Consider the following 18,542-nt stretch of genomic DNA (forward strand, 5'->3'; position numbering starts at 1 on the left):
CTGTTCCCATCTCTCTCTGGTGTCGGTATGTCAATGATATTTGCTGTTGTCCCTCAGGGATCAGAAACTAGACTTCTTCAATATCTCAATTCTCTTTCACCCTTTATTCAATTTACTATTGAACTGGAAACAAACAATACTCTTCTTCTTTGGACTTCTTAGTCCAACATGTGGGTACACACTTTACAACCCCAGTCTTCAGTATGCATACAGGCCAATTTACTAATTACACTAGTTTACAAATTTAAGTTTGATTAATACTAACAAGTATTAATCAAAATTCTGAAACTTTCATTAATCAGACCTTTCTCTTTGTTTGAAAAGAACGTTTATCGTTTTTCTTTTATGTACAGTGCCAGACAGTTTAATTCATTTAAGTGTTGGCCAAAATTACAACAGTGTATCCACATCTATTTAAAAAAAAAAAAATGCACCTGGAAGAAAATAATCATATTTCAGTTGATGTTAGTTGGCATATTGGTTTGTTCCCCCAAGAAAAGAAAGATATACAGTCAAGTGCAAAAACTAAGGAAGTTGCACATTTTTTACAATTATCACATTAAAATATCTCTAAAACCATCAAAAGCATAGTGATTGTACATGCCATGAAAGAATAATCTAACAAAATTTAATACTGTGAGTAAAGAATTAATTATAAAAATATTAATAGGAGGTTTTTGCTCTTTGCTGCTATCCAATTCTCGTGCTAAACCCTTATGCTGCCATGGAGTTTAAGACACAGTAAAGAGAGAGGGCAGATTTCAGGTTGGTTCACAACTAGTTTACACAACTAGTTTACCTTTCCATAGCATTCCCAATATGTTTTATAGGGTCCAGAAATTGGGGCAGACTATTTAAAGTATCTTCCCTTTTCAAAAATTCATCTGATAACAGCCTATGAGGAAGCACATTGTCATCTATAAAAAGAAAGAAGACCAGTTTTGCCTTTGACCAGCTTCATTTGGGCAATATTCTCTTACTGAAGTCTGTAAGGCAATATACCTTGATGCAGTATGATGAATTTTCCTGCCAGATTGCAGTAGAGTTCATCATACTGGACTGCATTGGATATGTGCACTTTGACATAGACATTTTTCTGCTGAGTTTAGTTAAGTCAGGATGTTTGTGTCATTTTTTGATGTCTGTGGACAGCTTTAACCTTTACTTTGTTTAACTGCAAGGCAAGAGAAGCAAGTTCAAGTTCCCAGTATTCTCATAAGTGAGATTGTTTATTTGTGAGGAAGTGGGAATTTGAACTCATTGAATTGTTTCCATATTCTTGAAATTGTGGTTGACCCATCTTCATCTTTCTAATGGCTCTTCATCATTGACAATCATCCAGGTGAATAATGAAAAATATCATTTAGACTTGTTTCCAGAAGGGGAGCAAAATATGCTCATTGTGCAAATCTGCTCTTTCCAGAAAGAACATATGTGAAAATTTACATGTGGTATGTTTCTCTTTATATATACTGTTTTGTCCCAGATAGTGGAAACATTCCTGAATATAATTATTGCCCCCTTGTGGGAAATGGTAACTCAAATAATCTTATTTGTAAAATTTTTATTTTCCAAATTTTTTTGAATATATGGAAATTATGCAATTGACTTCACTTCCTATTAGGTGGCTATTAGATTTTAAATGACGCGAATTATGTTACTTCCGAAATGGCACTAACGATGCTAACTCAGTCACTAATGTCTATTCGGTAGAGTAAGCAGCAGGTAGTAATATTATGCAAAAATAAAAGTAGAATATTATGCAAGAAAGCAGGTAGTAATATTATACAAGAATAAAATGCAGACTAATAAAATCTGCTTCTCAAGATTTTGATCAACATCGACCATCTAAGTAGCGTAAGTAAGTTTCAATCATACTGTTCAAAAATTTAAATGGTTTTGCTCTAGTGCCACCATAGATTTTTTTTTTCACATAAAATAAAATATCTTTTGGGTGTACACACTCCTTTTTATTTATATATATAGTGGAACTTCTCTATTACGAACTTCTATTTAACGAATTTCTCTATATTACAAATTTTTTCTCAAAACATTGCACCTTGAAATTAAAATACATGTAAAATTAACCCCATATAGTGAAGTGTTAGTCTCTCTATAACTAATTTTTAAAAAAATTAGTAAAAGCATTTTTGAAGATTTTCAAGCATTTACTGCTAAACAGCTGCTCAAATATACTGCCTCCTTCCTTCCGAAATTGCGCATTAGCATCTGGAATTAAATAATCATTCTTTTAGTGAACACTTGTGGCCATTGACACCTGTAGGAGGGTCTTATTTCATTTTTGTTACTGTTATTAAACCAAATGGGTTTTCTTAAAAGTGGTCGTAAACTTTACAATAAATAGGGTAGATTTGTAAATTGATGTTGGCTTAGGGGAAAATGAAATTCGCTGCGGTAAACTTTAGCATGCTGTGCCGGCAATACATAGAACCATAGTTGGTTTTTAGTAATGCCTACTGAATGATATTCGCTTCTCACCTCAACTGTACCACGTGACCTTCCTGTCATATCATTATATGATATGTCTGTTCTCATCTAACTGGACTCCCAATAGATGGTTCTTATGAATTTTTTTTTTTTTTAATTTCGTTCGTCATCAATCACATAGGATATATGCTCTTGTATTTTTTATTTTTTTTTTTTTTCTGAAAAGTAACATACAGCATACATTAACCATAAATTTTCTTTAGTGTATATATGAATGAAAGCAGAATAAAAGATATTCACACTCTCATATTTCTTCAAAGTGATTGATAGGAAAGGTCATGTGATACTGTTGAATTGGCAAGCGAATGTCATTGAGTAGGTGGTACTAACAATTCACTATATGGCCAGTGCAGCGAAGTTGGCAGTGTGTGTATTATCAAGAGCTGCATTTGAGTAATCTTTACAATTGTGGAAACGATGTCAAAGAGAAAGTGTTTAAAGTATTAATGATAAAGCAAAGATTGTTATGATATTGACCAGGGTTTTAAGAAAAAAGATGTTGCGGAGAAATGTGGCATACCTGCAAGCAGTTTATCTAAGATTTTAAAAAAATCGAGAATCAATTTTAAATTCAATTGAAGGAGGAGCAGACAAGAAAGGAATTAAGTTGTATATATACGAAGATGTTGATAAAGCTGTTCTAAAATGGGTGCAAATGATACGTGAAAAGAATATACCAATATCGGGCCTAATAATAAGCAACAAGCTCTAAAAATTTGCACAGTCCCTTGGAATTTCATTCCAAGAGACCATGCAAATACAGAATTTAATGCAAGCACTGGGTAACTAGATAAATTTAAGAAGCGCCACAGAATTGTGGAGAAAGTGTTAATGTAAGCGAAGAAGATTGCAACAGTTGGAGGAACAATACCTTAAAGATTTTGGAAGAATATGAGCATAAGGATGTTTTTAATGCTGACGAAATGGGTTTATTCTTTAAATGTTTACCGAATAGAACACTTGCTTTTAAGGATGATAAATGTTTTGCGAAAAGCAAAGAAAGAATCAATGTGCTAGTTAGAGCAAATATGACAGGAAGTGAAAAATTAAGACTTTTAGTCATCGGAATATCAAAAAACCCAAGGTGTTTTAGAGGCACAAAATCTTTGGAAGTTGACTACACCTAATAAAAAAAAACACGGATGACAAGTGATATTTTTGAAGAATGGATATTAAAACTAGACAAGCATATAACAAAAAAATTAAAAAGGAAAATCGTGTTGGTAACTGACAACTGTCCGGCACATTCTGCCAAACTTAAAAGTGCGAAGTTGTTGTTTTTACCACCAAACAATGGACCAAGGCATTATTAAAAATTTTAAATTTCATTATCGAAAGAGAATAATAATGAAGATTGTCAATGCATTATCAGAAAATAGAAACTTGGAGGTTACAATAACCTTAGAGATTGCATCTCTGAACTGGCAATAGTTTGTTTGGACAAATGATGTCACTGAATACACTATTCAAAATTGTTTTTCGAAAGCGGGATTTGCATTGAATACAGAAGTCAAACAACGAATGGATGAACTGCCCCTTTCACAACTGAAAATCTTTTGGACATTATTAGAATCATCCGGAAACATCAAATGAAATAACATTGGATAGTTATGTTTATGTAGATCACAGCAGAACATCCAAATGAAGATGAAATACTGCTGAACAGTGTTAGACATGACCATGATCATGAAGAAATTAACGATGACGCTGAAGATGCATCAGAACAACCCGGAGAAAAGCCAACTCCCGAAGAAATGATTAAAGCTTTTAAAAAGGTTCGTATGGGTCTACAGTTTTGTGAAAATGTTCCTGATAATGTTTTTAATGCTCTGAACAAATGTGAGGTTTCCTTTGAGAATGAGACAATTTTTTAATTGTACTGCGCAAACGAAAATTATTTTTTATTATTTTTTTTTTAATTTGTGATACTTACCGGCAAAAATTGTGTAAACATGATTTAAATAAGTGTTTTTGAAATAAAATGCATTAAAAATAAATGTAGATTCGTTATCATTTCTAATTAGATAACAATTTCTAATAAAATATAATTCTGTGTATAATGAAATTTCTCTATAACGAATTTTTTCGCTGGATTTATTGAATTCGTTATAGGGAAGTTTGTGTGTGTGTGTGTGTGTGTGTGTGTGTGTGTATATATATATATGTATATATATATATATATATATATATATATATATATATATATATAGTGTGTTTCAGAAGTGATGGTCAATAATTTAAAGGTGAACTGTACAGACTGCAATATGCAAAAAAAGCCTAGTAAACAGTGAATCGTTTTTGAGATATTGCACATTTCTAGTTGGGATCCACCACTGACTTGTTTGTTTAGGTTAGGTTATGCTCATTCTCTTCCTTTCCTCTCTCTCTGTGCTCTGAGACATAGCAGGCATGTTAGTACTTTCCAAAGAATAGTTAAAGTGCCTGCCTGGCAACCCAAAGGTCGCGGGTTCGATTCCCGCCTCGGGCTTGGATCAAAGTACTGCAAAAACCTTGGGAGGTGCACTATGGCCACAGAAGCCGATGCGCCAACAACTACCAAACTAATCCAAAGAATAGTCAACATGGAAAGAGGTTAGAGCAACGAAGAGTATGCGGACATGCACTTCATATATGGTAAAGCCAACGGCAGTGCACTCGAGGCTGACGTTTGTACCAAGAAGCATTTCCCTGCCAAAGGCAGCCCAACAGGCACACATTCATCAGGGCACATAAAGGCCTTAGAGAACATGGGCGCTTCGCACATGGAGTAAGACCTGGTAGGCCCAGAAGCGTAACACCTGTTGTTGAGGAAAGGGTGTTAGAAAGAAAATGTGCATTATCTAGAAAACAGTTCATTTGCAACCCGATATTCACTGGGACTTTTTTGCTTATTTTAGTCTGTATTTTTCATCTTTAAATTATTGACCATTTTTGAAACACTCTGTATAAGAATAAAAATGCCTGATTATCTTTCTTTTTCCCTCCCACCTTAATGTTTTGGCTTTATACTCCGATTTGACAAACTGGTAGCAGAAAATCCATTGTAAATGTTTGTTTTAATTGTTACTTTAACTGTGTACCATTCTTTGGTGTTTAATATTGTATGTAAATCAGTTTTTTTAATCTTTGCTTAAAAGTAACTAATTACTGTTTCTTATTTAAATTTCCAACCATTCTCTTATAGATATTTTGGTATCGCCAAGGAGATATTGATCCCAAGTTTCGCATGCTCATCTTTTATAATGCCTTCACCCTTGTTCTTATCAATATTTGTGCCCTTTGTTATTTCTTCGGAACACACACGAAAATATGTAATGATGATACATGAATTGAATTGACCTTTTTATACTGAAAATAATATTAATAGTGATTGTTGAGAAACATTCCTAATATGAATTAGAGGAACCTGTGAAGAATGAAATGAGTTATGGCATAATGAGTATAACTTGTAAATATGTACTTGTTTCAATCAATATATGAAATTGGAAAGTATATATGTATATGGCATACTGATTTGCTTTGTAGATAATGGGTCTTAAGAGTTGAGTTTGGAAATTCCATCAATATGGATTTACTTATAATATTAATAAAGTTAAGTTTGTTTACTTAAATTTTGTATGCTGTGTTATAATATATTTTATTCAGTTATTTTTGTTAACTAAACCTTGGGAATAGATCATTTATTATAAGTTGTTTTAAGTGAGATGATAAACTTGTACATCATTCTTGATATCACAAGTGATATCATTCTTGATACAGGGGTTCCCTTGTAGTGTATTGCGTATTGTGCTCTAATAAGAATAAAAAAATATGCTAAGTGAAGTTTTTATTCCATGTACAGTAAGGAACAAAAAATGAGTGTCTTAACTCATAAGTGTCAAAAGGATTTGCTATACTATGTTTTTCCTCTTTTTTTTTTAGCTATGATTAGGTTTGTTAGCATCAGATTGTTTGTGCTTAAAATTAAGAATTAAAAAAGTACATATAGGTTTGAAACATGTGGTTGGCATTTTGTTTAGAGGTTTGACTTTCTCATCTTTAATTGGAGTATTTTGAGTATTTTTATAGAAAGTGCAGAAGTGTGCTAGCATAAAGGTTTTTATTTTTTTTTCTTTTAAAATATTTTGAAAAGAAATACAGATAATGCAAGAAACAAGTATTATTTTTATGATTTTTGTTATATAAATGTGTTTGTCATTAAATTAATAAACAGAAGCATGATATAACAAGTTCTGTTTGACAGCTTTATATTACTGATAAAGCTATGTAAATTTTAAGTTTTTTATTAATTTTAATGGTGAAACATTTTATGAATTGATACGTATTTAAATTTATTATCCGTTGGAATTAATGTTTTTCTAAGACCCAGAAGTCAGTGATTTAACTGATTAAACTATTTTTATTTTAAGGATAGGAAATACTAGCATACATAAAAAAAATAATACAAACACTAGAAAAGGATTCAGTCTAAATCTATCAAGGTTTTTTCTTATTACAAGATTTAACCATTGATCTATATTATTTGATTCATAAGTAGACAAAGAATGGTTTGCATACTTGAAATTAAAATAATATCCTAAATAAGTTTTCTTTTGAGTTACTGAAGATATTTTTGTGACTATTTAATTATGGTAACTAAACTTATGTTGTTAGTGAGATAAACTGGATTTTGCTAGCCATAGACATGTTATTTGCTATTCTGTTGATCAACTAACTGTAGAAATATTGTGGAAAACAATATCCAAATGAACCAGCAGACTAGATTGTGTTTTTTTTTTTTTTGTATCTTCCACCAAATGGAATTAATATTAAAATTATGTTTAAAAGATGCTTAATGAACAGAGAAATAAATGTAACAATTAAAGAACAAAGTGCAGTGCACTAACATCTTTTGGAGGTACAGCATATTGAGATTACACCTTTTGTAAACATTAATTGAATGATTTGGGGATTTTTGTCATGCTAAAAGGCTCCTTGTCTAAGATCTTCTCTTTAAAAGCTTCAAACCATGTGCTCCTTTGAAATAGAAAGATGATACTGCTGTGAATGAGTTGAGAGGTGGAATGGTTGGTTGTGTAATAATTTTATCTTTAAAGAATCCAAGCTTGATTGGAGTGGGAAAGAAGTCGAGATTTTTTCCTCTCTGTAACTGGGTTTTTCATCTTGAAAAACAGAACCAGTATGTGCAATTTACTGTCACGATGATGCCTCATCACTATGACCTTAGCTGCCTTTCCATCTTTGTTAAAACAACTGTACAGTAAACCCCCGCTATTCGCGGTCGCTGATTTAATATAAAATGAAACCTAAAAAATGTGAATTTTAAAGCACCGTGAACATTTTCCGCCAATAAAAAAAACATGGGTGTAGCTAAAATTATCTTCACCGGTCAAAACGGCGCTCGGTGGGTGGGGGAGAGGGGGTCACAAAATCGCGAGCGTGGATGTTTCTTGCTAATCCTTGTTCAATATGTGTTATGCTCTTGTCACGGAAGGTTTCGTTGTTTGCTTTTAATTTATATGCTTATAAATTTATCAATTTATATGCTACAAAAGTGATAAATCTACCGTTTTGCGATGTAAACCAGACTTTTTAGAGTGTGTTAATGGAAGAAAGTGACTTTATTGTGGACAAGTTCTTTCTAACCCGTACAAAAATATGGCTACGAATAACAAGGGAAATGTGAAAAGATCAAAGAAGGTGATGACATTAGCGAATAAAATTGAGTTATTAGATAAAATTTCTAATGGTGAAAGTGTCTCCTCAGTGGCAAAACATTATACAATCAATGAGTCGACGATCAATCAAGAAATCGGAAGAAAAAATCTGACGTAGTGTCCGTGAAAACGCGCTAATTGCTTCAAAAATTTGCTCTGTAACTCGATGTTAAATTAGAAAAAATGGGAAAAGCTTTAAATCTGTGGATAGAAGACCAAACTCAAAATAAAATTCTGTTAAGTTCACTTATCATTCGTGAAAAGGCAAAACTCCTTTATCAACAGTTTAGCGAAACTGGTGATAGCACTGGCGGGATAAGTTTTTTAGCTAGCAAAGGCGCTGGTTTGAAAGATTTGTTTGAAATTTCTAATAAATATTACATTTAATATTAAATTGTTTCTTATTTTCATTTCGATGCCATATGCTTGCATTTCACTATGTACATAGTCATATTATGAAGGTACATATAATACATACATAGACAAAATTTTAGACTAGTTTTTCTTATATATTTAATACTTTGGAACGGAACCCCTTTATTACTATGGGAACCATAACTCAGTATTCGCGTTTTCGGTATTCGCAGAATTTCTCAGGAACGTAACCTCTGCGAATAGTGGGGGTTTACTGTACCTCCCTTTTGAACAGCCTTAATGGATTCTTTAAACTTGCATTTATTCAGAACTCAGTCCCGTATACTTATTTTTTGAAATTGTATCCTATAATCTAGCAGTGATGGTAGTACATCTGTCCTGTGCACAGTTGTTGATGATATATATCATCTCAGTTGGTAACTTGGGTTTGAATCTGATCAGGCTAGAGGAATTCTTAAGGCCTTATTCTGAGCTGATATTTGTGAGATCAGTTTGTGCATGTAGACTTGTACAGGCATAGTACACGATAAACCATATTAATTGGTGTATCGTATGAATGAGCACATACTGACCAGGATAGTCAGTGCATTCGAAAGTTCCAAAACAGCTCGTGTATGTATGTGGGGTATTATGTACTAAATATTTCTGGCAACTGGAAAATATGTAGCTTGCTCTTTGTAGCTGCTTTGGTAATGCTGCTTATATAGGAAATGAGGCTACAAGGACTGGCTGAATCTGAGGCTGTCTACAGTATAGATGTTGGGGTAGGCTTGTTTGTTTTGCTTTTTATTGACAGTAATAAAATGGTTAACAAATCTTTGATCATATTTCTATTGGTAATTTTGATGTAGTAGGATTATGTTTCCATGTGCCAGTGAAAATCGGTAGGATTACTTTCCAGCCAAGTTAAGATTATTGAACAGCATTTTTGAAAACTTTAATTCATTTGTGTTCCATCTAAGAATCGCTGATAATATTAAACAAAAAAAAAGTAAGAATTGTTTATTTGCTTGCTTATGGTGCAAAGATAAGACATGAGCACAAGATCTTGTAAGTAGATCCGATTTTGGAAGTAGATTAGATTTTGTTTGAAAGAATTGCCATATTTCTTCATGGGTAAATCCCATAAACACTAGGTAAATTTACATGATACCACACAAAATAAAGCTTTATGCTGGTGAAAATCAGTAGGATTTTTACTGGTGTAAAGGATTGATTCCAGCCAATATTCCTTGATCACAAGTATATCACTATCAGTTACTAATAACAGGTGTAACAACATCCAGTCAAGATGTGCTTGTGATCAGTTGGCAGAAATCCAACTGATCACAAGCTTATGTAAAAGCATAAAGATTAACTTTGTGTAGTTTTCACAAAATGAATTAATTTGTTATATTGTGGAGTGATGCAAATTTAATGTGTTTGAAGGACTTTCATATTGACTACTAAAAATAAGATTTGATTTTTATCATTAAGTTTTAGCAAGAGCTTATGCTTTTTTTTTTTTTTTTTACAGTATTCTCCTCTTAATCCATATGGTTTGAAGACACAGAATTTAAAGTGATAATTAAATTTAAAAATTTTCTTAAATTTAATTTAACTTTCACTTTAAATTCTATAGTACATTCAAACCATATGGATTGAGAGGCGAGTACCATAAAAAAGCATAATCTTGCTAAAACTTAATGAAAAGAATTGATACTATAAGTCCTTTCTATAAATAATTTGGGTTTCATTTTTATGTTTGTATAGTGAACATTATGGTTACTTCTGAATACAGTAAATTTTTTATTCACTGAGGTTAATAAGGGGATCAACATATTAGAACTGTAAAAAAAAAAAACAAGTATTGGAAAGGAGATTTAAGTATTATAATATATCCTCTTATGGACTGTTATAGTGGTCAACAAGAGAACTGAAAGGGACAGTAAATAACCATAGCACAGCACACTCACTTTATTTTATTTTTTTGTTTATTCCAGGCTGGGTGATAGTTCATTGTTAAATATTAACAGAATGGCATTAAGAGGAATGTTTATCACATCATTTCATAAGGCTAGCATAAGTAGACACAAGAAAGTAAATTTAAGCAGATAAAAGTTTAGTTTTAAAAATATTCTGCAAACTTTTGTGTTTTTTTTTTTTTTTTTTTTTTTTTTTTTTTTGGTAGTTGTTGGCACATCGGCTTCTGTGGCCATAATGCACCTCCCAAGGTTTTTGCAGTACTTTGATCCAAGCCCGAGGCGGGATTCAAACCCGCGACCTTTGGGTTACCAGGCAGGCACTTTACCCACGTGTGTGTGTGTGTGTGTGTACAAATTAAACTTTTTTTTAATAATATGAGGGTGTTTCAAGGTTGGCCTGAACTTTTTTTTTTTAAATAGAAGGTTCTGCATCAGAATGACAATGCTCTTTGTAGCAAAAACGGTGACTGTTGCTCTTAGTATCTGACAAGCAGCCATACCCACCACACATGGTATAAAGTGGCATTGGATTATCACTGAGTGTATAGAATAGTTCTGTGTCGTCCATAAAGTTTCTGTTAAAAAGAGAAAGTGAAACTTGATGAAATCCTTTGCTGGATGAGACCTATCCTGCAAAAGTGTGATTTGTGCAACAAGTTTTCCAAAAGCCATGAAGTTGCTACCCTACCACATCATGCTCACATGCAGCCAACAGCTACCAGAGATGTGAACATTCATCATATTGAGTTGATTTTCAACTAATTGCAGTGCTTAATATTGCATTGAAAGTGCATAAGTGTTGGAAGTATAGTGTCGCTTATTCATGGACACTTATCGTTCAAGGAATGCATGCACAGTAGGTTCTGAAGATGCTGATGTTGCACCTTCTGGTCAGACATGTTGCTGTTTCCACAGAACCAGTTTTAACTGGTTCTGTGGAAACAGCAACTGCATTTCCCTCCAAACTGGAGGGAAATGCATTTCTGGAGCAAATAGTGACTTGTAATGAGATGTGGGTACACCACTTCACTGAAGGATTAAAGAGGTCCAGTATGTAATGGCACAATGGATTGCCACCATCCAATACATTTAAGGCACTACCTGCAAGATTATGGCTAGTGCCTTTTTGGATTCTGAAAGGTCGATTGTCAGTTTTCTGCTATCTTATGCAACAATTAATGCTGAGTATTACAACAGCTTACTTCCCAATGTGTGCTTACAGCAGTTCAAGAATTGGCCAGGGAAATGTCAGTGGGAATCATTCTTCTGCATATGCTGAATTTAAAGCAATGACACTGGAAGCCTTGGGTTGGGAAGTCATTGTTCACCTTTTTACAGTTCAGATTTAACCTCCAGTGATTATCACTTGTTTAGGACAATGGAGTATGCAAGAGGGCCCAAATTCCAGAAATGAGATGAACTGAAGTGTAGTGTTCTTAATTTTCTATGCTGCCCCCTACTTCTTTCTATGCTGCTGGTAACAGTGCCTTGTCAAAAGTGTCACTGTAGAGGAACAGTACCTTGAAAAAAGAGTAATAAATTTGGTGATTCTGGTATGTATTTTATATGTATAGAAGTCCAGCCCAAAATTTGGAGAGAAAATTTAGGTTATAAAAGAAATATTAACAATATCAATTGCAAAAAAATTGATATTGCTAATATTTCTTTAATAACCTAAAATTTCTCTAAATTAATTTTCAATAGGATAAATTGAAGATCCAACTTAGAACTTGTAGAGTTGAGAAAATATTCCAGAGACAAGCATTATAAAGAGCAGCATAAATTGTTTAATACTAATTTTTTTCTTTTATAAATAATTGTAGATTTATGATTTGTTGTTTTCAGCTGAAGTGATCCATTGATTAAAAAAAAAACAAAAAAAACACTGGTTGACCAGTTGTTTAGTTGGAAGTATAGTGTCACTTATTCATGGACACATATCATTCAAGGAAGTGCGTGTTTTTTTTTTTTTATATATAAAAAATATCCATACACCTGCACATAAAAATACTGCTGTTCAAAATTTTGCTTTGATAGTTTCATGATATGAAGTGTTTTATGCATTCATATGTATTTAAAGCAATGAAGGATAATCGCTTGCTGATAAGATTAAATATATAAAGTAACTTTCTGTCTAAAGTGACTCATTGATTACGTGATAGGAAAGCCTAGCATTAATTAAATTCATAACCTTTGGGTGAAGATAGGGTTTCATATAAATTTTTTTTTATATTATTGAATATAAGCATTAATAGTTCAGTTACATAAATCTGAGAATTTCAATGAGGTTTAATTGTTGGATGCGATATCAGCAGTTTGTCGTTGTGCATAACAGCCATGCATTTGAGCCTTGTAAAGGCAACCATAGCTGACGTAGTAAAAATGAGGTGATGAGCTGATGTAGTAAAAGTGAATGGGGGGGGGGATTGTGTGTGTGTGAGTGAGTGAGCCTGTATGTAGTCAGGTAGGCAAAAAATTCTATCATAGGAATTGCCAATCTGTGAAAAAAGTGGCTAAAATGAAGAGTCATTTCTGTGAAAAACATACCAGCTTCAAATGTCTGTTCATCTATGGATTGTAGGAGCTGGATGCTGTGGGTTTTGTGGCAGAACTGCTACTTCAAAAGCCCCTTCATTACACCACCTAATGCCAGATGTCATTTGCAGTGATGCATAGCCTATCATTCTTGTTCCATGAACCAATGGAACAGATCCTATGGAGCAACAAGCTGCATTATACAGTCTTCAGATAAGATGGTTAAGTGCAAGTGTGGAGAACATCTATCACAGTTTACTATTGCCGTCAATGCTGAGTTTACACTGGCATCTTGGACATTTTCATGATTCCCACAATCTGGCAGTTTTATGAACAATTTCATGGGAATAGACGTTCCGTTTTCCAACATAGTAATGCAGTGGAAAAACCTGGTGAGAGCAAAACCAGGTTGTATTGACAAATTCAGTAACTTGGTTGACTTAGACCAGACCTGAATTCCTCTGCATTGAAGTGGAACACTGGATTAGTAAGTGGCCAGTATATCAGTCTAATAGCAGACTTTGGGACTTCTCTGAAGGAAGAATGAACATAAATTTACACTGCTTACTGCAAGCAACTGATCATTTGGGGGGTGGGGGAAACCCTCTTGGTGCAATTGTGGAATTTTTTTGCCTATTGCTAGAGGTGATGGAATTCATTTAAGCTTTTTTTTTTTTTTTTTTGCAACAATATCCCGCTCCACATGAATTTTAATCAAGTGTAGACCCTCCTTTTGCTTCAGTGACTGCAACAATTCAAATTCAACAGTGACTGGCCATTGTTCGATTAATGACACTTCTGAACAGTCACCATTGGATTGTTACCATCAGCAAAGCAAAAAGAGGGTCTACTTATTAAAATTATTGTGATGAACATAAACTTCTAGTAGGGTAGTGTATACATGCAGGGCAGGATAATAAGTCACAAAAAAAACTCCATAAAGGTCAAATAATTGTTCTGTCATCTACTGCCCTAGCAGTAGGTTATTTGCAGAATATTCCACACTTGTACAAATTTTTTTTTTTTTTTTTTTTTTTTAACCGGGGTTCGAGCTGTGACCACCAAATACGGAGGATGCGGAAAGGTCAGGGAATGACCACTGCCATATCCCCGGAGCAATATGGCCTTAGTTGCTGATGCTCCTAAAAACCAAATAACAAGTTTTTTTGCATTTTTCTTTAGTTAATTCCCTGCTAAAGGCTATGCCATCAGCTGGAAATTAACTCTTTCAGTGTGCTATAATTTTCAAAATGTTAAAATCTAACATTCCAAAAATTCTTACATAATGGTTGAAAATTAAAAGTTTAGAATTCATTGATAAAAGTGAACACTTCAGAACAGATCTTAAAATTTTATAAAAACATTTATTCACGTACATAAACTAATATCAACACAAGCAGAAAAAACTAAGTCTATAAACAAAAGCAAAATATTACTGCAAACACTGTCAGTTTGCTAGTACTCGTATGCATTATGGCACAGCACTTGGGTGCAATTTGAACATGTGTTATTTGAACACATTGCTCGTAGTGCCATTTTAAGCATTATATGCTTAATGGCAGCAAATCTTTTAACCAAAGAAAATGCAAAAAAAAAATGCTTTGTGCAAAGGTCTCTCTGACACAGCATGTGCAACCCAAGAGACCATAATTTTGGGTCAGGAACTTCACATCCCTACAAATCTGACCTTGCTTCTGAAATATTAATTTTTTTTTTTTGGTCTACTTCAACAACAGTTTGGTAGCTAACATTTTTCTGAGTATGAAGGTTGAAAATTATGTACTGGTGTGCAAAACTTAAGGACCAGTCAGGTTTTCACCTGTAGCTTCTCATAGGAGTGGCCTGGAAATTGGAAAAGCATACCAAAGGAACCTCGTGAGATACAGAAATGAAGGAAAACAACGGAAACAAAATGGTACAGAGGGATTTTGTTCAGAAATTGCAACATAGCACTGGCTGCCATGATACAGATGCATCACTGCCAAAGATGGAACAAAGGGAAGAGGTGGTCCTCAGTAGGAGATATGGCCACCCTTAATGTCCATGCAGGCTTTGCATCACCTGTCCATAATTACAACAATGTTGTTGATAAGTTCTTGTGGTAACATTGTCCATTCCTCTGTCAGTGCCATCTTCAGCTGGTGAACATTTTCTGGTGGGTGTGGACGTGCAGCTAGGCATCTCCCTAGAGTGTCCCATATGTGTTTGATGGGATTTAGATCAGCGGAATGGGTGGGCCAATCCATACAATGTCCTCACCTTCCAAAAGCTTATCAACAGCTGTAGTGTGATGGGATGTGGTGTTATCATCCATAAATATGAACTTGGGGCCAATGGCACCTCGGAACAGATGCATATGTGGAAGGATTACCTCAGTACAGTAGCGTGCACTGTTTACAGTACCACCTTCCAGTATCTGGAGTTGCGTATGTCCATCCAAGATAATGCCTCCCCAGTCGAGAACACCTCGACTGGCATATTGATCCCTTGAAAGGGATCGATATGCTGGTTGAGGTGATGCTTGTGGGGTGATACAGTGTGCCAACCTCTCACCAGATTTGCTGCTCAGATTTGAATCTACTCTCATCAGTAAAGCGTACCTTACCCCATTGCGCTGCTGTCCAGTCCTTTTGTTCGATGAGGCGCCTCCGTAGCCAGGTGGGAAGGAGCAGCAGTGCGTAGCACACGCTTCTTGATTAGACCGGGGTTTGAGCCCGTCACCACCAAAAACGGAGGATGCGGAAAGGTCAAGGGAATGACCACCGCATATTCCCAGAGCAATATGGCCTTAGTTGCTAATGCTCCTAAAAACCAAACAACAACAACAATTTTGTTCGATGCACCACTGTAAACAGTTTCTCTGATGGGCAGGTGTTAAAGAGGGACAGTGTACTGGATGTTGGGCAAACAGTCCACCGTTGTGGAGTCGCCTGGCCACAGTAAACTGCGATGTCCTGTGCAGCTGGTTTGCAATGGATCCCGCTGTCTGGTGTCAGTCCCTCTTGGCCTGTGGGAGTATATGGCAGTCATCATTAGGCATTGTTTTTCGTGGACGACTACCACTGGTCCTTTGAACAGCTGTACCTGGCGTTCTGAAGGCCGACCACCCATGTGAGATGATGCTATGGGCAATACCGAACTCTGCAGCCACACTCCTTGCACTTCAACCTTCCTCGAGCTTCCCAATTATTCAACCCCGGGTAAAGTCATCAAGATGTCTGCTGGCCAATTCGTTGTCTGTAGCACTATGAAACCAATCGAACATCTGTAACAATCGTGCTCACCATTTGGTAATTGGCACATAACTGTACTGCTTTTATCTGTTTATGTGAGCCCTCTCATCACAATTCAAATTTTTGCATGTGCACCAGCTTTCTACTGAATGGCCACAGTTATGCAAATTGCCACAGGCTGTTTCATTTGATTTTGTGGTTGTAACCTTTAGAAATAGTGTGGGTCCTTACGTTTTGCTCACCAGTGCATGTTGCTAATATGTTAGGGGGGGGGGAATAGTATGTTCAGGTGAGAGTTCCCTCTCTCTTTCATCCCCTTCCTTTTATTTGCTGCTATATTTAGCACCTTTCTTATTGAGTGATGTGGGATTAGTTTTCTTCATTAATTTATTTACACTTTCTAAAAAAGTTTATTCACAGAATTTATGAATGAATTTTTCATTTTACAAATAAGGTTTCTTCTAGCTACTGCAACTTGACACTCATACTAGTGTCATATTTGATTCTTTATTTATAATCCACATAAAACAAAGTAGTTCTTAATATGCACACACATATATATGAGAGAGAGCAAGCTCAACTTTTCTACTAATCAGTTTTATATTTCAACTTTTAAAGTTAACTGATAAATCAATCTGTTTTAAGAACATGGGTTGTGTGTTAACCTAGACATTGGTGAATTTATAGTAATCGGTAACGTATCTAAAAGGAAGCAAATTGTTTTAAGTGTTTTTAGCAGGAAAGTGGAAACAGACCTGAGCTTTCACACTTCTGAATTAGGACATTAGGCAGTATGTGCCAAGATTTGGTTTTTGTTTGATATTTTCATGAATCAGATTAAAAGCAAAGGATGATAGGAAAAATTGCTATTCTAGCAGAAGGACTTATACCATTTGTCATGGCTGTAAGTTATCTGAATGCATTATTGTGTGTGCAGTCCCATTACAAAACCAAATTTCATATTCTAATGGAAGGAGATAAATGAAATTAAATGTGCCTGTAAAGTTACTGGAATATAAACTTGCATTTTATATTTTCTTAAAATATTGTTTCCCTCCATATGGAATAGCTGTTTTGTGTAGAACATCTTAAGTTATAACCTGTTATAAATAAACACAGAATATTATTCTGTAAATAAATTTTAAGTATAAAAGTTATTTTAATTTTTTACTTTTTCTAAACTTTAAAAAAAAAAAAATTTCATAATTGATATTAGGAATATCTTCATCATTGCTAATGTAATTAAGTGCAGACTAGCTTGAAAAGGAATACAATATAAAAAAGGAGATCAGTGAATGATCTATTTTTAATACCTAGTTACAAAATGAATAAGCAAGTCATAATCAAAGAAAGTTTTTTTTTTTTTTTTGTTCTACCAATTCATGAATGCTGATCTTTAATGTGTAAAAACTACCACACACATTTTTATTTTGCTCAGTGAACACTGAATTATGTGTGATATGATAATGTTTGCAATACTTAAAAAAAATTTAGATTGACTGAAATTTTATGATTATTAATATTGAGGATAAATTCAGTATTAGGTAAAGCATATTCTGTAACAATTCCATCCATGTGTGTGTTTTAAATGGTATGGTGAATTTTTGAAATATTTTAAGAAATTTTATATAATGATTATTAATATTGAATGACGGGATAAATTCAATATTAGGAAAAGTATATTCTGTAGCAATTCCATCCACTGCAATGTATGTTAGCATTAGTACAGGCATTTGATGCAAGAAAGCAAGCTTATGCAGCATCAGCCAAAAAAAAAAAAAAACCACTTCACCCCTCTGTTCGTTCGAAATACCTGTCCAGCTGAGCCTTAAACTTATTTAGGCTATCAACTTCCACGACAAGGGATGGAAGTCTGTTCCACCAACCAACCACCTGCTGGCTAAAGGTAAATTTCTGCACGTCTATCCTACATCTGTCTTTCCTCAATTTGAATTTATGCCCTCTCAGGTGATTATTCTGAGCAAGAGGAAGAATCCCATCAGCATTGAGCATGCTCAAACCATTCAAGGCTTTATACACCTCTATCAGATCACCTCGCTGGTGCCTAGTCTCCAGACACTGTAATTTGCAAAACTTAAGCCTTTCTTCGTAAGAGCACCCCTTTGTTCCATTCACTAATCGTTCCAGCAGCTCTACATTCTTCTTGAAATGAGGCCTCCAGGCCTGTATACAGTACTCTAGGTGTGACC

At 34.4% G+C, this 18,542-nt stretch overlaps 1 protein-coding gene across 1 annotated transcript in view; it reads left to right on the forward strand.

Annotated features, from left to right (window-relative positions):
* LOC150078162 (transmembrane protein 243-like) overlaps nt 1-5,836 on the forward strand; it is a 79,060-nt gene extending 73,224 nt beyond the window's left edge. The window contains exon 5 of the mRNA XM_090385126.1: nt 5,693-5,836. Within this exon, the coding sequence (XP_090241252.1) occupies nt 5,693-5,836 (144 nt within the window). The remainder of the gene's footprint in view (nt 1-5,692) is intronic.
* The last annotated feature ends 12,706 nt before the right edge of the window (nt 5,837-18,542 follow it).

Source organism: Mastigoproctus giganteus, chromosome 11 (assembly GCF_048544385.1).
Source record: "Mastigoproctus giganteus isolate SK-2022 chromosome 11, ASM4854438v1, whole genome shotgun sequence".
In the NCBI taxonomy this organism is placed as follows: domain Eukaryota; kingdom Metazoa; phylum Arthropoda; class Arachnida; order Uropygi; family Thelyphonidae; genus Mastigoproctus; species Mastigoproctus giganteus.